General features: G+C 30.2%; 2 protein-coding genes across 4 annotated transcripts; one reads left to right on the forward strand and one right to left on the reverse strand.

Moving 5' to 3' along the window:
* The first annotated feature begins 4,888 nt into the window (after positions 1-4,888).
* Positions 4,889-9,631, forward strand: LOC108329425 (zinc finger protein CONSTANS-LIKE 13). 3 transcript variants are annotated; one of them, XM_052873913.1, is made up of 5 exons: positions 4,889-5,588; positions 6,167-6,304; positions 7,285-7,544; positions 8,128-8,228; positions 9,234-9,631. In XM_052873913.1, exons 1-4 carry the CDS (start codon positions 5,049-5,051, stop codon positions 8,222-8,224), a joined length of 1,035 nt encoding a protein of 344 aa, XP_052729873.1. In that variant the 5' UTR covers positions 4,889-5,048; the 3' UTR covers positions 8,225-8,228; positions 9,234-9,631. The 3 variants fall into 3 exon arrangements, with proteins under 3 accessions (XP_052729873.1, XP_052729872.1, XP_017419106.1); XM_052873912.1 differs by having other exon boundaries at positions 4,890-5,588; positions 8,128-8,227; positions 9,254-9,631; XM_017563617.2 differs by lacking the exon at positions 9,234-9,631 and having other exon boundaries at positions 4,890-5,588; positions 8,128-8,562.
* A 6,419-nt stretch (positions 9,632-16,050) lies between these two features.
* Positions 16,051-17,369, reverse strand: LOC108328473 (CASP-like protein 1E1). The gene is made up of 2 exons (XM_017562342.2): positions 16,987-17,369; positions 16,051-16,623 (listed from the first exon to the last, which is right to left on the reverse strand). Exons 1-2 carry the CDS (start codon positions 17,361-17,363, stop codon positions 16,269-16,271), a joined length of 732 nt encoding a protein of 243 aa, XP_017417831.1. The 5' UTR covers positions 17,364-17,369; the 3' UTR covers positions 16,051-16,268.
* Between the last annotated feature and the right edge of the window lie 7,780 nt (positions 17,370-25,149).

Below are 25,149 nucleotides of genomic sequence, written 5' to 3' on the forward strand. Positions count from 1 at the left end.
AAGTCGTGTTAAAATGATACAATTTTCATACAAGTTTTTTTTTTTTAAATTGAAGTCGTGTAATTTTAGTACATTTTAAATTGAAGTTATGAATTACATAACTTTAGTTTACTTTTAGTAAAAATTGTATTAGGATACCAACTTTGGTCTAAAATGTTCTAAAGTAAAGTTGTTATATTAATACAGTTTCAACTAAAATTGATTAATATTTGTAGAGCTAATTAAATTAACTCTGTGAACAAAATTACAAATTATTGTTATTTTTTTTTTTCATTGTCTAATCAATTTTATTATCAAGTTAAGTTTAATACAATTTAAATAACTTAAATTGAATTATTTCTTTTACTTTTAAAGTAGTGTCTAAATTTATTTTATCCTTTAAATATTAGCTTGTTAATATACAATGAAAACAAAATAACAAAGTGTTGGGAATCCTAATTCAAAGTCTCACATTAGATAAAAATGAGAAAGTATAACAATATATAAAGGTGAAACAGATATTAACTCATTGCCTTAAAATTTTGATTAAAATGATGTCAATCCCTTGAATGATTGGGCTCATATCTTATTAGTATTTGTGTCTCCCCGACCTCCTCATCAAATAAAAAGAACTCCACTAAATCATGAAAGAAATAGCATTATAACTTATAAAACCACATACAATTTTATTTCAGGTTTGAATACATAATATTTTAGAATGAAATCTAAAAATATTTTTTATTTTTCTTTTAATCTTTTATGTTGTTCTATTAAGAATATTACATTTAGCTTTATTGATTTATTGTTAAATGACACTCACTTATTTTGTTTTTAAAAGAGGCACTTGTCTCCCTTTAATAAGATATATTGTTTCGCTCTAATTTTTAAATAAATATTTACTTTTTGTTTCGGTTGAATTTGTTCGAGGGTCGGTCGTCCTTCTTTGTTCTACTTTTTTTTTATTGTCAAATGCTCTTCGAAAACGTAATCCATTCCGATGGGTGGTTGACCTGCACAAGACACTCTGACACTCAAGTTAGATATGTTTCATGAAGAGGTCTATATTTCATAAAGAGCCCTATAAATATAGATTAACCCTATATTTATAGGGCTTATAGCAATCAAACTCATTAATTCATATTTGATATGGCAATAAATCCATTAATACTCGCTAATATACCTGCTAACTATCCATTAATACCATATTTTGTGCAACTCAATCACTCATAAATAGCGTATATTCGCATTTAATATAGCCATTAAACGTATTAATTGGCCATTAATGATATTTACCTTTCCTGATTAATGTTTGTCTCACAACCGGTCGATTGCCTGTTTTGGCTCCGGATTCTCCTTAGCCGATCGGTCACCAGGTATAGTACATTAAGCCCCCCAAGTCCGAGTTAATCGTGCGGCTTTAGCCGAGGTTAACTATAGGACTTATGAGTTTGAGGGAGGTTGTTGTATCTTATTTGGGCCGAACGGTTTCACGTATTGAATCTTTGTCATTTGTACTATATAGCTGACTGGCTGCATAGTTGACACTTAGTCATTTTTATCAGAGCTCCCTGGTTGACGAGAGTGTAAACCGCTCAATTGAGAGGGATTTTCCTCTCGGTCTTTGACTTCAGCTTTGACGAGAGAGATTTACCTCTCGGCCAAGAGGGATTTACCTCTTGGTCTTTAATTTCAACGAGAAGAGTTTACCTCTCGGCCGATTGGGATTTACCACTCGATCTTTGTCTTCAATCTTGACGAGAGGGATTTACCTCTCGGTCAAGAGGGATTTACCTCTTGGTCTTTAACTTCAACGAGAGGAGTTTACCTTTCGGCCGAGTGGGATTTACCGCTCGGTCTTTGTCTTCAATCTTGACAAGAGGGATTTACCTCTCGGCCAAGAGGGATTTACCTCTTGGTCTTTAACTTCAACGATAGGAGTTTACCTCTCGGCCGAGTGAGATTTACTGCTCGGTCTTTGTCTTCAATCTTGACGAGAGGGATTTACCTCTTGGTCTTTAATTTCAACGAGAGGAGTTTACCTCTCGACCGAGTGAGATTTACCGCTCGGTCTTTGTCTTCAATCTTAACGAGAGGGATTTACCTCTCGGCCAAGAGGGATTTACCTCCTTGGTCTTTAATTTCAACGAGAGGAGTTTACCTCTCGGCCGAGTGGGATTTACCGCTCGGTCTTTGTCTTCAAACTCTTCCTGAGAGACTTCGTCGTGGAAAGTGAAATTTAACAAAGTTAGCAACCACTGACTGAGCATGCATTGCTAGGCTTAATTTATTCCATAATGAAAGCATAAGACAAGAACAAGAATCTAAATCAAATGAAATTGAATTTAAACATGACATTAATAAAAGACATGTCTTTTGTTTTGAGAACTTTTAGGAATTTTTTTACTCTTGTTGCAAAACCTGGTGCCGATCCGAAGTAGTGATGTCGAGACCGAGCGCACGTCTGGTTCTTCGTGGCTTCAGGGAGATGCCGCTCGGCCCTACGGTGGGCGCCAAAATGTTTCGGTTGAATTTGTCCGATGGTCGGTCGTCCTTCTTTGCTCTGCTCTTTTTTTATTGTCCAATGCTCTCCGAAAATTTAATCCACTCCGATGGGTGGTCGACCTGCACAAGACACTCCGACGCTCAAGTCAGATATGTTTCATAAAGAGGTTTATATTTTATTATAATAGATTAAGATGTCTTTACCTGGACATTAACCCTATATTTATAGGGCTTATAGCAATCAAACTCCTTAATTCATATTTTATATGGCAATAGATCCAATAATACTTGCTAATATACCGGTTAACTGTCCATTAATACCATATTCTTGTGGAATATCCTATCAATTACTCATAAATAGTGTATATTCGTATTTAATATAGGCGTTAAACATATTAATTGGCCATTAATGATATTTATCTTTGTTGATTAGTGTTTATTTCACAGTCGGTCGGTTGCCTGTTTTGGCTTTGAATTCTCCTTAGCCGATCGGTCACCAGTACACTTTTCTTTTTTGTATTTTTCATAAACAATACTCAATTCTCTTATATTTTTACATGCTTTTCCTAAACTAGATGATCTATCAAATAAATTAGCAAACATAGTAGTTTAACTCGTCTTTCGTAAAAAATTACCTGTCAAAGAAATTTATCTCATTACTTTCCTGGTACTTTATTAAGAAATACCCATAAAAATATTTTTTTTTTAATTTTAACAAGTTTATTTTAAAAAATAAGCTTAGAACAGAAAATTAATCTTAAATTATAATATAAATAAAATTACATCAAAAGTTATTAGTCTTTTAAAAATAAGTTTACATAAAACTAATCTCCGGAATAACAAATTTAACACCACAAGGCTAAATAAAGAATATAAAATTATATTCTAAATAATTATTCAATTGCAAATATTTTTTATATTGTTTGAATAAATATATTCTTAAAAAATATTTAAAAAGGACTTACTGTAAAATAATTTTATAAATTACATATCAACCTTTACCTATGTTCCACGAAAAAACTATCTGAACTTGATAACCCGACACCAATTTATGATAGATCTGAAATCTCTAGAAATTCCTAAATTTTTTGAAAAGTAATTTATTGTTTTTAAAATGAGTTTGTTCAGGTTAAAATTCTAAGAAGATGGGTTTTGAAAAAAGAAACCATGAAAAGAAAAACATTATGGTAGTTATATGTCACATCAATGAATCTTTTCCAAAATTTGATAATTTATAATATACATATATATATTATGAATATAATTTTTAGAAGTGAAATCTAATACGAGAGTAGCTCTTTAACCTAATTAATTCGTTTCACTTTTTAAAAATTGTGAGAAAGTATACAAGGTAAGTAAACCTAAAATTAGATATATAATGGTTTTATTTTATGATTTTTAAGGTAAGTATTCATTAAAAATGTTCTATTTTATGATTTTTCGATCAACTTAGACTAGAGGGTTCATATAATTAGGAATGTACAATAAGTAACTTATAGCAGTCAGTCAAACAATATAAACCAAACAATCATCTTTAAATAATAATTAAGATAATAATTAAGATTAATAATAATTAATTTAAGTTAAAATATAATTATTATTAACTGGATCGTGTGCTAATTTAAAGTTTATTTTAAAATTTATAAATATAAATTTTATTTAAAAGATAGATTAATTATATTTATTGTTGAGTTGATCCGAATATTTAATAATTTTAACATGAAAGTATTCTTTATAGATAACTTTTCAACCAAAAAAAAGTGAAGACAAGCTCTAATGCTGACAAATAATTGAATCATAAAACTTAAAAAAACTTATAACTTCGATCGTATAACCAAAACAAATATTATGACTAATGATCATAATTTTTATTTTGCACAGATGTGAGGTTTCGCATCCAAGAATCTTTCGGAGAAATCAGTTTTTTTTTTTTACTACTTTGACTTGGTATGTTCTTTAACAACTGTTATTAGTCAAAATCCAACTTTCAATCACAAGATTATGTTAATAACAATTATTAACGGACAATAAAAAGAATCTGTGATGAACAAGAAAAAAGATCTTTTGGTTTTATTTTTATATAAACACTTTTTGTTAATCATGACCGTCCGTGCTAGAAGTATTGAGAAATTAATTCGTATGGGTCCCACTCTCTTTGGCAAAGTATCTCTATCAAATCAATTTTCAATTAATAAATTAACAATCAGCCTCTTTACATGGAAACTGGCAATTAATTATTCTAATAATCACTACAAATCAAACAAAAGTAATATAGTTCAACAATGAGTATGACTGAGTAACCTGCTTAATTAAATGATTATTATTTAATTTCGAGTTTAGTCACAATCACAGAATTTCATTCCATCCAATTTCAAAAGGACAATTTTTCTTCAAAAAAAAAAAAAGTGAATTATCAAGTAGTTCTTGATCTCCAAGAAAACCAACAATGAATATCCATCCATCCATTCAACCATTCTACAAAGGTTTCTCTTTTCTCAAATCTTCCAACACCTAATCCCAAATTCTTCGCTAAACCCTCACTCACAAAACTCATCAGCATCGTAGCCATGACCGCTGAAGCGCCGAAGCCAGCGCGACCCTGTGACTACTGTGGTCACTCCATGGCGGTTCTCTACTGCAGAGCCGATTCAGCCAAGCTCTGCTTCTCGTGCGACCGCGAGGTTCACTCTACCAACCAGCTCTTCTCGAAGCACACGCGGACGCTGCTCTGCGACGCATGCGATGATTCCCCTGCTACCATACTCTGTTCCACCGACACCTCTGTTTTCTGCCAGAACTGCGACTGGGAGAAGCACAACCCGTCGCTCTCCGATTCCCTTCACCAACGGAGGCCCCTCGAAGGCTTCACCGGTTGCCCTTCGGTCTCCGAACTTTTATCCGTTGTGGGGTTTGGAGATCTCAGCAAAAAATCGCTGCTTTCTTCGCCTCAGGGAAGTGCCGCCGATGGGTTCCTCGGGTGTGAAATTGAAGGGTTTTCGGATTTGTTTGTTTGGGATGCGCCTTCTGTTGTTACGCTTGATGATTTGATTTCTTCTTCCGCTTCTTCTCATAGCTTTCAGGCCATGGAAGTTCCTCCCCTGCCTAAGGTACTTACATGTATGAATTATGGAGGCATAATTGCTGTAAAAAGAGCGACTTTTTCTTAGAGTTTCGATCTCGTCAAGTTCACAGGACTGAAGATCTGCTGCTAGTTTGATAATTGCCTAATAATGGAAAACTCAATAATAGATACTACTACCATTTTAGAGTTTCAGTTTAGAGGGTGAATAGTTTCTTCTAGTCCAACACACAATAGACTCGACAGATATTATCAACATATTGTCTGATGTCGTCTAAGAATTTGGATTTAAAACTTACCTATTCAACATTTTGGACTTATTACACGTAAATGTGAGATCTTTTGTTCCCTTGTTTGGGTGCTGGAAAAAAGAAAATGCAGTGGAGAGTGAAAAATGTATTTGTTTCGAAAGATGGTAGGATCTTGTTTTATGAACTTGGGATTGGTTGGTGGAAGAGTGAAAAATGTTAACAACTTTTTTTTTTTTTTAATTTAGTTGTGCTTGTCTTATGGGAGAGTGCATGATTCGGATGTCAAAGTAGACATTGAAAAACTGTGTCTATTGCTACAATTTTTGACTTGTTCAGGGTATTTGTATTGATTCAGAATCGTAAGGCTGCTTGTGGGCGACACAGAGAAGAGATTCTTAGTCAGCTTCGGGAATTGGCCAGGTCTGAGCCATTGGATCTTGAACAATATGTGCAACCAGAAAACCTGTCCTCGGCTTTTGAAAGTGACGTGGAGGTTGATATCTATCCTTATCATGAGATAAAGCTTTTACTTCACTTGTTTTGTACTTGTGTTTTCTAGTGAATGCTGGTGCTGATACCTCATGACGGGTCATTTGTTTTTTCAAACCGTGTTATGCCTGTATGTATGTTTATGTACAAGGGATGGGCTTTTGTGTTTCTAGATAAGGTTTGCTTGTTTTAACCTTTTTTATTTTTCATATTGAATTTATATATGAGAATTTTGTGGAGCATATATTTGAATTTGTTAAATAGGAAGTTAACTGTGATTGTTGTGAGTGTTCAATTCGCATAAAATTTTCATGCAAGATTAACCTTGGGGGGTAGTACGATATTGGCACTAATAGTCCTTGTTACAAGAGAATACAGTTGATCCGATGAAAATAGTAGTTATACTGAATGAAATCTAGATGAATTATTGCTGAAAGGGTTTCATTAGCGGATTCTCCAACTTCTTGTAAGATTTCTTGGATGGGAACATGACTGATGGCTTGATTTAGTCAAACATTTGACTGGATCTGGTACGAGTATTTTGCTCTTGTAAAATGAGAATAATACCGAAATATGACTTTTCGGGTAGTTAGGTTGCATGTGATGTAATGATGGGTCATGAATCATACTCTGAAAACACTTAAATTTTGACTTTGACTGCAAAAAATCTCACATAATACGTTTTTACTTATTTTGAAATTGAGCTCTGTTTCCCCTACAGAAATTACTAGCATTCTTTTAATTTTGAATTCCGATTTGCTGTTCTGATAAATCTTGCAAAATCTATCGCCAGCAACATATATCTTGCTTTCTTATTTCCTGTGCCTGGCCTTGGTCTCTTCTCTTATGGGCAAGCTAGGTTGTTAGGTTGCTCTTTTAAACCATTCAACGATGCCTTCTTAATTGTGCATGGTGTATGGCATACCTCCTGAAATTATTTAACTGGAAAAATCATTGTGCTGCCATATTGACTATGTATTTCAGTGGCATAGAGAAATGAGTGAGCCTATGTATCAAGTTGTTCCTCCTGACCCATCATTGAGAACTTATACTGAAGAAGTTCCAGTTAAACAATCCACTTCTGTGGGGGAAACTCACACCTTTGGCGACAAGGGAGGGAATCCATCTATTTCTCTTAACTCTGAAACCCTACCAACTACTCCCAAAGCTGGTGCATGTGAGTTAACTAGCCAAGAAAGAGATTCTGCATTGTTACGGTATAAACAGAAGAAGAAAACAAGAAGGTATTACTAGTACAGCATCTTTTGCTTGCTCTGTGTGTGTACGTTAGAGGTATTTATATCTTAATTTGTAATGCTTGCTGAGCTGCCCAATTTCTCATGTTAAATTCTCACTAGACCTTCTCCCAACTTTTTACCCCTAACATGCATTGTTATATGTTTTTATAAGTTATTTTCATTTCCATTTTTGCACAATACACGCCTTAAATCCTTAGACAAATCTTTTATAACAGTGGACACAAGTATAATTGTTGGATATAGCTTTGAGAGATATCAAGAATGAGTCATTATTATCTGACCATTTCCACCAATACGTTGATTTATTAACTGAAAGAGTTCAGCTCAGACTTTTCTGGAATAGTGTTCATATTATTTGTTTTGTTATCGTCATTTACAGTGAAGTGTACTGTGTTTCTGTAATTAACTAGGCCTTGTAATCTCCTTGCTATATAAAATGGTTGTTGGCTTGTTGATTAATATGAATTGTGAACTGCTAGCATTTGTGAGTTATGATCTTGTTGATTGGTTTATGAATTTGTGAAATCTTAGATTATTAAATTGACATACTTTTTATGGAAAACAACAGATATGACAAGCACATAAGATATGAATCACGAAAAGTTCGTGCAGAAAGCAGGGTGAGAGTCAAGGGTCGATTTGCTAAGATGGAGCGGGAACATTAAAATGGTAGGCTGGTATACACCATAACTATAATTCCCAGCTCAAATCACATACATTATGTAACACGTCTCTTGTATGTTGCAAGTGATGCATCCTTGGATCCAGAGCTAGGATATTATATGCAGACATTTTCTTGCAATATAGTTGGCACTAGTCTTTTTACTATTCCCTTTGCACCATAATGATTGCACCTGAGGTAGACGAATAGGTGCAGTCTGCTGTAAACCAAAATCTAATTCACTGGGGTCTTTGGCCTTGAATCGTGTTTGGAGAGTCTCTTGTGGACTTCGATTTTTGTCATGTTGATTATTAAATAATTGATGAAAAAATTTAAGGTAAATTGCGGACTCCTTAAATTGGTATGAAGGGTGTTGAACATTCCATGGGAGCAAGTGAAAGCAAGTTATACTTTTCTTAATGTTTGGATATTCTGAGAATGTGAAAGCTGAGGTATAACACAGCTGACAAAGTGCTACCTAAGGATTTGTGACAAGAACACCTTGTATCGTCTGCAATTTCATTGTTCCTTGTTTTGCCAAGGGGAATATGTTACTGTATCTGAACTCAGCCCAGTCTGCAAGTGTTTCCCAAACTTTTAAATTTCTCTTAACGGAATGTGCTTTCAAGTAGTTCTAGAACAATAAGTACTGACAAGTACTGATTTAGAAAAAAATGTGCAAATAGAAGTGTTAAGTGCACATGCAAAGGACACAAACTGTCTAATTTATCAGACTAATTGTCTGGTAAATACTGAAGTATGTGTTGCTGAACAGCATTTAGCTCTAATAATCTAGGTAAGCGATATAATCTGTTCTTTCTTCATGCATATTGCCAGGTTATGTATGCAACTTTCAGTCATAATTTAGTCCATTGGCAATTTGATTGAATGCAATGCGGTTCTTGTCTTCAAGGAACCTCGCAATTTAAAAAAAAATTGCATGTTTTGATCTCATCTTATAAATCTGATAATGTACTATCGTCTCTTCATTTCCATATCATGTCTGCTTAAAGCATTGATATCGTGTTGGACGGATATCTTTAGCATTTGAAGTATATATGGAGCAGAAAAGATACATGGAGAAGGAGTTATTTTTGCGGGCTAACGCATTCTTCTGTGGTTTTAGAAACACGGTAGCTTGGATGATGTTAACGTTCCAGCAAAATGTAAGCTTGTACAAATGTTTTTCCTTGTTACTCATTAGAGAAATGCTAAAAACACATTGTCTGACGCATTCTTTGTCCTTGTAGAGGTGTGTTTCTAGCACTTTTCTAACTCTATGAATGCTATAATGATATAGGATGTAGAATGTTAATTGTTGACATTTCTCAGATATTTACGAAAGTGTGAGGTGTATATACCAAAATAAAATAAATAAAATTGCGTGAATACTACACATCATTGAATAATACCTTGGAACATATGCCGGAATGCTAATTCTTGGACGATCAATTGTTTGTTTGTTTTTCATTTCCTTTGACAAAAGAAATCTTGTTATGTTTTCACTGATATGGTCATCTCACATCTAATCCATCTTGATACTTTTATGTTTATTCCTAAAAGAGGTGAAAGGAAAGTCCGAAGCTTGAGCATCATTGAAGAAAGAGGTTATACTAATGTGCTATATTGGTTTTAAATCTTTGAACTAGCTAGCTAAGCATAACAAAGAAAAAAGGAATACCAAGTTGTCTCAGGAGCTGATACTAACTGCTACCAAACAATTTGTACGCACTAACAAACAGGTAATTGTAGAATGTGTCTTGGAACAAGGGTCTCGATTAATCAAAATTCCGAAGTTAGCCAGTGTAAAAATCAGAAATAATATTAAAGAACATAAATAATGCTGATAAATATGCATAAGCTATAAGGCAGACATTAGTTGCAGATGGATTGGTTGAGTTATGATTGTATTCATGCATGAACTGTGAATCGTCGTGGTGGTCCCCGCACGCTTTGGTCCCCTTGGCAACTTCTGCATATATAACATGTCTTCTTCCTCTATGAAATATCATACAGAATTAGCAGCCAGTTAAGTCTCTTTCTGACGCTTCTCGAATATCGCAATGCTTTCTTTTCACCTAAAAAATCACATTCACTAATGGAGCCACCTTACATATTTCCCATTGACATGAAAAAGAAAGCAAAAGGATTTTTCTTTTCCTTGTTTTTTTATTTCAGTTAAAGGAAACATAGGATCAGTGCTTCATATGGGCGTTGAAATTAGATTCTTCAACTTTACCAGTAATACCAAATTTAAATCGCATTTAAATTTTAAAAAGTTAGCCTTTTTTTTTAACAAAAGAATGAGTTTCATTACTCAATTACGTAATCATGTAAAATGAATGTTCTTTTTTTCTTCTGAATTAATGGCGGTTCTTGAGTTCTAAAAGAAGATTCTCTTTTTGTTGAAGGTGTTGTTATTTAGAAAGATGTTACAGAGAAAAGTACTTATTAATAAGAACTATAAAATTTAGGATAATGATATTTTAACATTTTTTTAACAATATTTTAACATCATCTACGTTTTAATATCATCTATGTGTCTTTCTATGATTCGTCTAAAATTACTCCACAATCAATAATAATAATCATAAACACAAATTAATCACATAATGACACATTGATGATGTTAAAATGTTATAAAAAAATGTTCTCAAGTATCATTATCCTAAAATTTATATGATTTATGAAAAAACTATTGTTATCAGTAATTGTTTTCATATAAAAAAAGAAAAATAATGTTCACAACAATAAAATTAAAACCAACGTAAATGGACCTCATTAAATTCCACCAAATATTAAAAATAAAATGGCAACGGTTAATTTGTCTAGAATAAAATTCTCAATTTTTTTTATAGGAGAACCATAAAATCAACAGAGAAAAATAGAATGGAATTCAGAAGCTTTATTCTTGTGGATACCTTTGGTGGGTGGAGACATTGTTAAGACCATTTATTTCTATTAACAATCAGTAATCTGAAAATTGTGCACTAACACGAGGCTATGATAGTGTTTTTCTTGCTCTGTTTTTATGTTTGCTTTTCACCAACTTTTTTCGGTCTAAAATGGTTATGTTCACAATTCTCTATTTTCTTATCGAATAAACTGTATTTGATACTACTCATTAGACTTGTCAACTTGGTCTCCTTACATGGTTTGGTCCTAACCCACGTGGGTTGGGATCAGAAAAATTCATAAGGCCAAAAAGCCTCTCGTAGAAAAAGTCCACAGGACCAAAATATCTTCAAAAGTCCTGTGGGTCAGGGCCAACTCATGGGCCTTTCTTTTAAAAAAAATGTTCATTTTAAATACAAAATAAAATATAATTAACTCTTACAAAAATAATTACTATAAAAAATAAATTAAAATTTTTATAGGACGAGAGTTCTAGAATCAAGAAACAAAAGCAAAATGATAATATTTATTGAGTTAGATTCTCTAAGTATATAATTAGAGGATCATTTTATAAATTTGAAATATAAATATTTAATTTCGCTTTTTTTAGGTTATAAATTAGAAATTAACTTTCTATCTATAATTATCCAAATTGAAATTTAAGAGAAGATTTTCTCTAATTGAAGCTCTTAATTTGAAAAAAATAAGACTTCTTTATTTTCTCAGAAAGCTATTGAAAAAGAAATTAAATATAAATGATTTTCTTTTTCATTTTATACCTGACAAATCATGCTCATAACATAAATAATAAGTAAAAAGAAAAAACTCATAAACCTTGTGCAGGCTGCAGTTGTCTTCGTCCATAGGATTCAATCTCGTCGTACTACTTACTCAAAATGTTTACATTTTAAATGTCATAAAGATAAACATAAACATACATTTATGTTATGTGTTCTAATTGAAAGTTAAAAATAAATTATTTAATGTGTTAGTCAAAGAATTGAAACACTATAACATTTGTCATTCTTTAGTACTTTAGGTCTATTTAAAATTTTCATTTTTTTTATAAATTTTTAAGAAATTAACTTTCTTTTTATAATATATCTTATGGTGATTTTGAGAAAATATTATCAAAGAGAAAAAAACAAAATAAAACATAAGTTTAATTTACACATAAAATATTAATACTATTTTTGATCCAAAAATTTTAGATAATAAATTTTTGAATTATTTTTAATTTTAAATAATTAAAAACAGATTGAGTGATATTTTAGAAGTCGAGAAAACAAAACAGTGATTCTTTTTAAGAACCGTAAAAGCGGTGAAAATATTAAATCAATTTAATATGTTATTATTTCTCTTTGGGGTTATTTTGATATTACTAATTATATATAATTTTTTAATAATTGGTGTCTGCAATATAAGACATAATTGTATTAAAATTGACAACAAAATAAAGCATTTTTATAATATTTTAGTAAAAAAAATTTGTAATACTATTTAGTTGTATAAAATTAAGTGTGTGGTTTGCAATTGTTTTTAATTATTTAAAAAAGTGGTTATTTTGAATATTAAATATTCTATTATACTATAATTAATTAGTTTTATTTGATAATTTGAAATAAGAAATCAATTACATGAATATAAAATTTAGTACTTTTAATAGTTAATATGAGAATATTGAAGTTTAGTTTCCAAATTTTTTTTAGTGAGACTAAATCCACCTTAACCCTGACCCTAACCCCCTTGAGAGGGGGCTTTGGGGGCTGGGGCTTTTTTTTGGCCCCAATTTGAAGGGCTTCTTAAGAGGGGTTTTTTTCAAGAGTGAGTTAGAACTAACCCTGGAGTCATGGATCAAATTGACAGCTCTACTACTCATTGTAACACTATGTTTATCTAAAACAACTATATACATATTATGTTGTTAAATCTATACATCCTATGTTATAATATCACTCGTCATAGAATTTACAAAAATAAAAATATTTTAAAAATCATATGTACAAAATATAATAAAATCTACTATTACATTCTCTTTTAAGAAGACATTTTGAGCATGCATGTCCACAATCGTAACAAATTTCTATACAAATAACAAATAAAAGAGAAATTAATGAAATGAAAATAATAACATATAATTTAAATTATAAATAAATGATACATGATTATAAATTTTATTCATTTCATTATATATATATATATATAAATATATAAAAGATGAATATGAATATTAAAAGGATATTCAATAACAAATATTAATTTATATTCTTACAAAAGATCATTCCTTGACATAAATCAACACTTTGATCAACGGTCATATTTAAAAAAAAATTAAGTTCATTCCAATCAGTAGTTATTTCTATCATCTTCTAATATAAAACAAAATTAACTAATCAATGTTCTGATATAGAACATGTTCATAGTTATCAATTTGTGTAGTTGTAGTGATTAATTTTAATAATGAACTCTAATATAGAAAACTACGTTAAAAGAAAAAAAAAAGTCAAAAATCACACACTTCTAATATATAAATAGGTAATAATTTATAGTTTATTTTTTTATTAAATAATCAATAATTTGAAATATGTTATTTATCATTTTTATTTATTTAAAAGAGTTCATACTAAAATTAGGTTAATGTGATTTTAACTTTGTTATTTTAAATATAAAAAAATAATTTAATCAAATTAAAAATTAAATTTGATAAATCCTTTTTTATATAAAAAATTATATGAACTTTTATTTTATATTCTTACCGGAAATGAGTAAAAATTTTCTGAGATGATGACATGTTGTTGATTACCAATATAGAACAAAAAAGAAAAAGAAGTTCACCTGTTCAACTCAACAAGAACATAAAAAAACATAATAAGAAATATATATGAAAGAATAAATACTTTATTAATATTATTGATTAACAAATTATATTTAAATAATATAATTAATTGACATGTCTTGATAATATTATTGATATAGTCTATTTAAATTATTATTTCTATATACATATATCAATTATTTTATTGATATTGTATCTAATTATCATAATACTTAGTTGGTATAATATTTGGTTATGTACAAATAATGTACCCATTAAAGTGATATTTATATAAATATTATTATCTATTTTATTTATTAGTCTAGATTAAAGAGGAGACGTACTATTTATACGGTATTGTATTTTAAATTTATATAATCATAATTTTTAGTATTATATAGCATTGGAAAATTGTACTTTTTTATTTTAAAATTTTCACTAAATCATAATTTATAATTTCACTTTTTTAAATATTTAAATAAATATTAATATGATCAGTTATTTAATTATGAATATAAATATTTAATTAAAAAATAATGATGAGAATATTTAAACTTATATAAATCCTACTTGTTCTTTTTAAAATTTATATATTCTGTCAATAAGTTCAACTAATATATATTCATTTGTAATGTAAATAACATTTTATAAGATGTTTTAAAATACCGAAATGGTAAATAAGAATATAAGATGACAAAAACTAAAATGAAAAATTAGGGACTCAAACTCAAATGCTTTACATAAATTGATTTATTAAAAAAAATTGTAAACAAGGAGAATATCTTTTTACCATACTATTCTATTTTTTTATTTTTTAAATTTAGTGAAATAAATTATAAATTATAGGTGAACCCCTACCCTGCCAAAGACAGTGAATAGAGGCTACTTTTGGAAAGCATGTAAATCAATAATGTTTCAGACAATTTCTTAGTATTATACTGTCATATTGATTGTGCCATGTGCCCTCACTCAATAAGACCCTTCTTTATGGGAATTCCAGTAATAATAACCTATGCATTTGACTACAATATCTTCCTTTCTATTTTATTTTATCATGTCAGCTCAATATTAGATACAAAACTATTGATACTTCATTTTTTTTAAAATATTAAATATTGATAGTTGATATTACACCTAAACTTTCACTCAATTTGTACAAAAACTATAGTTATCATAAATATAATCCAACACTTAAGTCATGGACAAGCATGATTAAATAAATTTTTACCCTATTTTCTATTCATGAACAAGTTTAGATTTTTTTTTTAAAATTATAGTGTTAGAATCTTTCAATATATTAATTTTTTCTATATATTTTAAGATACTAAAATTAATATCTGTTGATATATTTTGTAGTTCTAGTAATTATCTTGGATATTTTTAATTTTTGTCTTAGTCTGTTTTAAAAGATAAGAAAAATTCACAATTAAATTTATATATTTTATCAAAAAGATTTAAAAATGTTTGGGGTGAATGCCAAATTTATTTTTTATTTAAATAGGTTTGTAAGAAATAATACTCCCTAAAATAATGAATCCTGTCACTTTAAATGTTGTTTATAAAAGTTATAACATATAAACGAAAAAAATCATAGTTAGTGTATCATCTCGTTCTTTTAGTTCTGGACACCAAGACACATGTCCTTTCAGTAATTCGATTAAATTATATTAATCCAAAATTTATCATAGAGTTTTGTTTAAAATTATAATATTTTTTATCTAATTATGAAATTATAATTTTATATTCATTTGACTATTTATGTTAATTTCTTTTTAATTTAAATAATTGATGTTTTACAACAGTTTAGTTGAGTTATGGAATGAAGGAGTCAAATAATTCTGTATTTATATAATTGTTTTTTGTAAATATATCAGTATAAAATGAACTTCCATAAAAGATGAAGATTGAACAGAAAATATTTAACTGTATACTATTTAAATATAAATATATTTCCTTCTTTATTATTCATAAGAAATATTAATTTTGGTTGAAGAAGGAAGGTGAAGAAGGTTGCATATTGATCTTGAGTAGCTACACGTTACTGCATTTACCTAACTTTTCAAAGTGAAATGGCTTTGTCATGCATTGATAAGCAAAGTAGTAGCTACCTATATTTACTGTTACTGCTCTTAAATAAATCGACCTACCATCTGCTAAAATGTATTCACTACAAACACACGAACCAAATTCAATTTAACTACTACCAGACCCATCATAAATTAAATATTGCACCTATATTTTGAAGTTCAAGCTCTAAGCCAAAAACAGATTCACTCAAGAAAATCCTTGGCTAACAAATTGACACTACAAATATATATATATAAAAGGTGAATAATGTCTAGCTTCTTGATCTGTAATGGAGTTTGAGAACAGAATGCAGCACCAGTAAGAGAAACACGGTGGACCCAATAATGGAGAGGACCAATGCAGCTGTCATGTGGCGACAATAAGCATCAAAGACATCGCACACTTTCATCCATTGCAAGTGCTTGTTACCCTTCTGCGCTATGATTCCCACTGCACAAGCTGCACCATTGGCTGAGAACAAAAGTGCCATCAACACAAGGTCTAAAGCTGTTATCACCAAATCTGTCAAATCGCTTTTTTTTGTTCCACTGCTTCTTGCCATCACTGTTATCACCAATGATGCAGCTGCATATGAGCATGCTATTGCGTTTGACACCACAAAAAACCTGTTCCAGACATTCCAGTTATTAATATATTCTCGGATCACAGTGGAAACAAAAAACCAGTTACTATATATCCAAGCTATATATACATGACACATTGGAGAACAGTTCTGATGCATATTTCTGCATTCCAAAGTATAAATGAAAAGGAAAGAAGGTAGTTGTTGTTTTCAGATTTTGTTTTCTCTTGACTAAAATCTAAACATGTACCCACTTCTTTACTGATCAAGCAGTATATACACATAAAATCTAAACTAGTGTTTCTTTCAAGAATCACAAAATCTCTAACTAGATTTAGAGAGAGAGAAATGATCAAAACTAGCTAACTAGTGGGTTGATGGTATACATATAAAAAGGGAAGCTTACACCATAGCAGATATATATTCCCACTTAGCAGTGGCTCTGAATTTCATTTCAGCGTAGGAGATGACTTTGGTCTGATTGTCTACACCAACAAGGATGGTTGCAACAAGAGTGAGTGAGAGGCCAAGAAAGCGCAGGAACAGATCGTGGGATCTTTCTTTGGTTGGCCTTTCGACCACCTTGACATCAGAGTGCACTCCATCGAGGTTGGTCTTGGTGTGGCTGCTCATAGCTGGATCTGGTGGTGCTGTGAAAAAGCAAAATGGTGTAAGAATGTGTAATTTAAAGGAAGAAGATTTGTGTTGTAGGAATGTTATGAGATATAATATTAATAAGGAGACGATGTATGAATGAGAAAGGTGGGGAGGTTGGAGATGCATTGAAAGCAGCTGGTACTGGCTCTCCCTATTTAATGTCATCAACTATACTCATATGTTGTTTACTTGGAGAGTCATAACATTAATGCTCTAGTTTCTTTCATTCATTCATAACCTTTTTCTTTAACTTGATGCTAACCATTGCATCTCTAATGTTCCTGTCAAAATTTATGTCAAAACGTCTTCTTTCTTTGATAGATGCTGATAGATTCAAATGTGTGTTTTCGATTCATGATAAGATTTAGATTTTGTCTTTGTTCTTGTTATCTATTACTTTTAAATCTAAGGTTTAATTGCTTCCTTTGTCCCCAGTTTGGTTGAATTGTGTCAAATTCATCCTCATTTTTAAAAAGGTTTCATTGTCGTCCTGACGTGGTATAAAAGTGTCAATTGAATCCAAACATAGAAAAAATTTGTGTCAAAGTAGTCATTTTTCCTATATCTCTCTGTCTTCCTTTCATATGTCACTTCTCTGGAGCTATGAAAAGCCTTAAATTGGATAAGGTAAAATGAATATCTGTACTTGATTATATGAAAGGAAGACACAGAGATATAGGAAAAATGACTACTTTGACACAAATTTTTTCTATGTTTGGATTCAATTGACACTTTTACACCACGTGAGGACGACAATGAAACTTTTACACCACGTGAGGACGACAATGAAACTTTTTTAAAAATGAGGATGAATTTGACACAATTCAACCAAACTGAGGACAAAGGAAACAATTAAACCTAAATCCTAACAAAAGGTTATGATTATTGCAGATCAGCAGGATAATATTTAAAAAAATGTTGAAAAGGATATTCAAATCTCTACAAAAATAATTACCACAAATTGTGTTTTTAAAACAATTTTTATAATTGTCTAATTTATAACTGGATGAATAATATGTTGCTTTCTCTGTGATTTTATCTTTGTTTTTATCCTATTATGTCGTTGTTGTATTTATATTTTCTCTCTCTTTTATATGTTTTAAATATAAAAATTTTCAAGTATCCATGACTTATTTTCCTTGTAAATGAGGGCACCCACACAAATATCTTATCAATGTTTTTTTTCCTGTTTTTATCATTTTCTTTTAATTATAGTGTAATACCCTTCACATTTATATTTTTCTTTACGTGACTATAGACATTTTTTAGCATGGATCCTGATATTTTAACAACAAATTTTAACAATTTTTTGACAATGGGCCACATGTCATTGCTTTATTGGTCTGTTTGAATTTGTTTTCAGAAAAATATTTGAAACCAACCCATCATAAACCACCACGTCTATGTTGTCAAAAAAATTGTTAAAAAAGAAGTGTTAAAAAAGAGTTGTTAAAAAAGAGTTGTTAAAAAAGACATTTCCTTTTAACATATATGTATAATTAATCTCGAAACGTGTATGTAATTGTCTATTCTATATCATAAGGCAAAATATATATCAGGCGTATCTGTTATTCAAATACGTCTACTTTAAAAAAATCCTTAATAAAAGAAATCAAAAGAAGAAATAATAGAATAGAAACCAATAACAAGAGCTATATAGTTTTTTTCTCTTCTTCATAATGGAAAGAAAGAACAAATCCACACACACATATATATATATATATATATATATATATATATATATATATATATAGACTAAAGAAATGAAAATACTATCCTACCTACCGCTATCTAATTCATGACTTATCAAACTATTATCAAATACATACTCTCATAGTTGTCCAAACTATCATGAGTAAAAAAAGAGTTTTAATGTTTATTATTTTTGAGTTTTAATGTCCGTCAAAAGACTGATATCATAACAAGACATTGATTAAAGTTGGAAGAAAAAAAAGTTAATTGATGTCGGAAGAAAAAAAAAAGACGTTGATTGACTTAAAAAAAGTTGCATTTGAGACGTTTATTAACGTTGTAAATTGACATTTTCATATGATAATTGATTGTGAAAATTAACATTTTTCAACATGAAATGAGTCCAAAATTGTACTTTCAGACATCTCTCCTTTATTTTTTTTTAATAAATAAATTATTTTTACAATTTTATCAAACCTAAAAAGAATACTAGTTAACTTAGTCTAGTTTTAGAATTTCATATATCCCTAACACGTTTTTAAATCTATATGAACTAATCAAAACTATAAACTAAAGCTATCAAAGTAAAAATCTAAAAAAAACCATGAGAATGTGGCTAACACAAATTTGTATGTACATAGAATGAAGAAAGAGTTGTCATCCGGTCAATTCTTACTATGTATGTTACAGTGATATTACAATAATAGTAAATGATGTTATAATGAACAATGTATACTTCTGACTATTTACTTGTGATCTTTAAATGATAATAACTTTTGCTCTAGTTGGCAGATTTGACATTATTATATATCGATTTAAAGTAAAAAAATTTCAAAGGTCTAAATACTGGCTATTCCTTTTATATTTAAAAAAAACTATTTTTTTATTTTTCGACAATTTATTTTGTTTTTCCTTTTTTTTTTCAAACTTTGTAAAAATATTTCACATACTTAGACTTTGAACTTTGATCTAAAATATTTTATGGGGCTTCTCATGATTTTTTGGTGCTTTGACCAAATTTTCAAGTTATTTGGAGTTCTTTTGAATATACTCTCAATTTTATTCTAAGTTTGGATGTATACGGTGTATGAACAACAAACAAGTTCAACAGTACCAATATCAACAATACCAACAAGTTCAACCCATTGATAGCCCATAAAAAATGAAAAACGAAAGTTCATCAAAATTCCAAAACGAAACTAATATTGAAGGTGAGTTCGTCGTCAGAATAAATTGTTGCTACTAGTGAAGGAGAAAGGAGAACACGCCTATGCTTCAAAGAGTACTTGTACATGAAACCAATGGGTCAAAGCAAAAGAAAATTATACCTAAAATAGTTAATCAACATGCATTTGTGTAAAATAAAAGAAAGATTACATGTGTTGGTCACCGAAAAATTCATCCAAAAAGGGTTTGAGCAGAAAAGAAGGTTTCGCGAAAAGATAAATGAATAAATTTTCACCTTCCCCTCCAAATTTTTAATGAATTTACTAAGATATAACGTCTGAAAAATAATATTCAAACGTCTTATAGATCTTTGATGTCTGAACTTAGAACATTCATGGATAAATTTTTACCTTCATGTCAAACATTTTCATAAAATTTACTCTGTTGAAAATTAAGAATGATCATACCAAAAGTCTAATGATCATAACTCTTACCATAATAAAAAAAAATGAAAAGAATAAATAATAGAAAAGAAAGGAATAACTAGAGCTATGAAGTTTTTCTCTTCTTAAACAAGTGTGTATATATATATATGTGAAACTTCTATTACTAATCCAAAAACTATACGAAGAAATAAAAAAAACCATGTTACAACTGTCTAATTAAAGATCGTCCGTTTCATAAAACACTTATTTTATAGTAAATAAAAGGTTTAATCCTTTTCGACATCCCTATTTGTGTAGGAATGTCTCATATAGTCCTCGTTTTCTAAAGTGTATCAAAATGGTCCTTAATTTTGAAAATTGAGATCAATTCAGACCTTTCCGTTAAGTTGGCTGGACGGCGTTAAAGAAATTGATGCGTGGTTATTGAGATGACTGACGTGGCACAGTGTTGTTGTTGACCTGGCGTCTCCTTACCCTCTTCTCCCTAGCGTCGTCGGCAACATCACCGCCGCACAACCCCGGACCACCGCAAACAACATCGTGCCACCGCACCGCCAGCCACAAGTCATCATCACCGTGCCACCATTCATTTTCCCAATCATCATCTCAGACCTCCATATCCAAAAACCCAATCCGATCTGAAAAATCCTTCGAACCCTAAACGCCGAAATCAAACTCCCAATCCGAATGGAGATGGCTCTCTTCTGTTTCTGGGTTTGTTTGTAGGTCTGATTGTGGTTACAGGTGGAGATGAACGAAGGAGAAGATGATTCGCGCCATGGCTTTCGAACAGCTGCGCGATTTTGATTTTCTTTGTGATTGGGTTTCTGCGTGTTTTCTCTGACAGGTGCGAGGGTGATGAAGGTTAGTGGTTGTGATCATGGCAGCGTCTTCACGACGGTTTTGTGGCGCTAAGGTTTGGCGAAGCAGCTGCGAGATGCGAAAAAAAAGGCGCGATTCAGAGAGGCTTGCATCTCTGGTTTGGGGGAGGTTGCGACGAAGCTTGCGAGGAAGGAGATCGAATCACGCTTGGTGGTGGAGGACGAAGGAATCGCGATTCTGGTGGCTGATACGATTCCCGTTTCTGCGATGGTGGATAGCGGCGATTTGAAGGTTGACGGTGGTGGCTTCAAGGTGGCTGACGGCTAGGGTTTCTGGGTTTCCTCCTTTCCCCTATCTGAAACCCTAATTTTGGGTGGGAAAGGGGTTGACATGTGGCAGGTCTTCACTGGTCACGTTATGAATCAGTCAATAAGACTCTTTTGATGCCATGCCACCTCGTAATTAAAGGACACCTCAGCATCCCACTCATCAATTTTTTTAACGCCGTCCAGCCAACTTAACGGGAAGGACTCAATTGATCTCAATTTTCAAAATTAAGGACTATTTTGATACACTTTACAAAACGATGACCTATCTGAGACATTCCTACACAAATAGGGATGTCAAAAAGGATTAAACCTAAATAAAAAATAGGGTTAAATATGTTTTTAGTCTCTCAACTATCAAGCGATTTTGTTTTTCGTCCCTATTTCAAACTTTGTACGTTTTGATCCCTCTCCTTAGGGAAACCATAATTTTTGATCCTCCAAAATAAACGACGTTAAAAATCAGGTGAGGTGGATAACGTTTGGCCACGCTGGAAACTTTGAAACTCTCTCTCTACAACATTTAATATTTTTTAATGCAAAGTCAGTGGTCACACACGAACGTCAACACACCTCCACTAACTCGGGGTATCGCCGGCGACTTGTCTTCAAGGAAGGTAATGCGTCATCTAACTTATCTTTCCTCATTACATATCAAATTGAAAAAGAAGCATTCTCTTGATTCTTGAAAGTAATCCTGTGTTCTTTAAACAGGACTCTGCTATGGCAAGCTAGAAGCTGTACTTCTTACGTTTGTTATTCCTACAATTCTTCTGGGGCATTTGGTATTATTCTTTTCCACTCTAATATGATCTATTAAGCAGATTACCCATCATTTTACATGCCTGTGGCCACGGTTCCTTTGAATTTGGCTAACAATGGCATTGGTTACTGAGATTTAAACTCCAATTTTTTTTGTCTTCCAACCTTTTTTTTTCTAAATTAATCCTTTTAAGAAATTATGTATTTGGATAAGTAGTGTTTATAAATACAATTTTTATAAACATCTTACTTGAATTTTGTTTTTCTTTTAATTTAGTTTACAAAAGCAATTCTATTTTGTATTTTGGGTGAGCAGTATTTACAAATAAAATTGAAAAAAAAATCTCACTCAAGTAAAAGTTTTTTGGAACAGTGTTGATGCCAAATAAAGCAAAATTGTTGGAAGGGTTTACTAAAAAATTATTGCTATCTAAGAAGGTAATACAGAAAGGGGTTATTTACATATGGCACAACAAATTTGAATGATACTAGTTATAGAAGGAGAGTGGTACAGTGGAAGTCGCAACCAAACCAGATAAGAGAGCAACAAAGAGGGCACTGTTGTACGTTCTTGGTTCAGTTTGCATAGAGTTGTTTCTGAAATCATTGTATGTTTCATTAAGGAAAGGACCGCCAACTCTAGTGCTCCAAATGCTACATTAGGATTGGGGTAAGGTGAGTGAAACCACTTGAATCCATCCTTGCAATCAGTTTACCATTAGCAGGAACAAAAGATCCTGTGATGTACGTAATTGGGGTTGAGTTCCATAGCCCACAAAGATAGCTCATCTTCGTAGGATTTTCACCTAACACATAATCAGCCTGAAGCTTATATATTCTGTTTTGTGTTTTGGGATTGAAGCTTGAAGTTGCGACAGCCGGTGCGGACCGATCGAAGAAGGAGACGCTGGCGTTGACGACATCCCGATGGCTCCATATGTCACCCGCGGCGAATCTGGTTGGAGTGGACAGTGATGGTGCCTTTATCGTTCCTGATGAACGTTGCAGAGATTGAAAAAGAAGAAAGAAACCCTAATGATTAGAAGAAAAGGAAGGGAAACTTCAATGGCTTCCTAGCGGTAACAAAAGTCGTCGATGATAGAGAGAGAGTTTCAAAGTGTGTGACCACTGACTTTACATTAAAAAATATTAAATGTTGTAGAGAGAGTTTCAAAGTTTCCAGCGTGGCCAAACGTTATCCACCTCACCTGATTTTTAACACTGTTTATTTGGAAGATAAAAAATTATGGTTTCCCCAAAGAGAGAGGGATCAAAACGTACAAAGTTTGAAATAGGAACGAAAAACAAAATGGCTTGATATTTGAGGGAATAAAAACATATTTAACCCTAAAAGATAATTCAATATTTTTATTAATAAAAATACTGTATTTAAAAAATATATATAAATAATATAAATTAAATTAAGAAAATATCTTTTGAACATAATAAGTTGACATTGAAGTTAAAAATATATAAGAATTAAGAATAAAAACTGAATCCAAAAAAAACTAGGATTTTATTTTGAAACTATGAAATTTTTTACAACTTTGATCTTTTTATAGAATCACGTTATAAATGTTATTATTTCATTTTAAAGATTTATTTATATTTATCATTATCGTTTGAATGCAATTTTATTTATATTTATCATTATCAGTTGAGTATATATTTATCATTATTTCATTTTAAAAATTAATTTATATTTTTAAAAAATTAATGTTATTTAATATATTTTATATTTAAATAACTATTAAAATATAATTTATATTATTATAGTAATAATGTTAAAAAACATAAAAATAAAAATAAATAATAATTAAGAAATTTAAAATTTTCGAAATTGTATTTTATTATTTTAATATAATTTAATATAAATTTATATATTAGATCAGATTTCATGTAATTATTTTTATTTTTGTTACTTTTATTTTAATTTTTATAATATAATTATTATATAAAAAATTAAATTATTATTAAATTTTAAATAGAAAATAAAATTTTAAAAAAGTCAGCGGATATTGGTATCCGATAACTATGTTATCGGATTCCGACACGAAAGTTTTTTCAAAAATTTGTTTTTTATTTATATTTTATTAATTATTTAATTTAATTTAAAATTTTAATATTATTTAATATATTTTATATTTAAATAATTATTAAAATATAATTTATATTATTATACAGTAATATTAAAAAAATAAAAATAAAAATATAACAATTAAGAAATTTAAAAATTTTGAAATCCTTTTTTATTAATTTAATATTTTAATATAATTTAATATATTATTATATATATTAAATCAGATTTTATATAATTATTTTTAATTTTTTTACTTTTATTTTAATTTTAATTTTTGTAATATAATTATTATAATAATACAAATTATATTTTAATAATTATTAAAATATGAAAAAGTATTAAATTTTGAAATTAAATTAAATAGTTATTAAATTATAAATAAAAGATATTTTTTAAAATTTTGTTAAAAATGTGTAAAGCTAAAGAAATGTAGAATCACTTTAAAAAGAAAAAAAATATTTACTAAGATTAAAAATAAATTTTTGAAAAAGTTGAAAATACAGGATAAAATAAAGTATGCAGAATGAAACATTTTTAATTTAGATAAAAAGAAAAAAAGTAAAATAAGGTATTTATTAAAGTTAAAAATAAATTTTTGAAAAAATTGGAAGTGCATA

This window comes from Vigna angularis, chromosome 2 (genome assembly GCF_016808095.1).
Source record: "Vigna angularis cultivar LongXiaoDou No.4 chromosome 2, ASM1680809v1, whole genome shotgun sequence".
Classification (NCBI taxonomy): Eukaryota; Viridiplantae; Streptophyta; class Magnoliopsida; order Fabales; family Fabaceae; genus Vigna; species Vigna angularis.

What these genes read in the sequence shown, in the direction of transcription:
- LOC108329425 (XM_052873913.1), top strand. Translation starts at nt 5,049, where the DNA reads ATGACCGCTGAAGCGCCGAAGCCAGCGCGACCCTGTGACTACTGTGGT. An exon ending in AAGTTCCTCCCCTGCCTAAG is followed by an intron (nt 5,589 to 6,166) that starts GTACTTACATGT and finishes GTATTGATTCAG; the next exon opens with AATCGTAAGGCTGCTTGTGG. An exon ending in CTTTTGAAAGTGACGTGGAG is followed by an intron (nt 6,305 to 7,284) that starts GTTGATATCTAT and finishes TATGTATTTCAG; the next exon opens with TGGCATAGAGAAATGAGTGA.
- LOC108328473 (XM_017562342.2), bottom strand. Translation starts at nt 17,363, where the DNA reads ATGCATCTCCAACCTCCCCACCTTTCTCATTCATACATCGTCTCCTTA. An exon ending in GAATATATATCTGCTATGGT is followed by an intron (nt 16,624 to 16,986) that starts GTAAGCTTCCCT and finishes TGTCTGGAACAG; the next exon opens with GTTTTTTGTGGTGTCAAACG.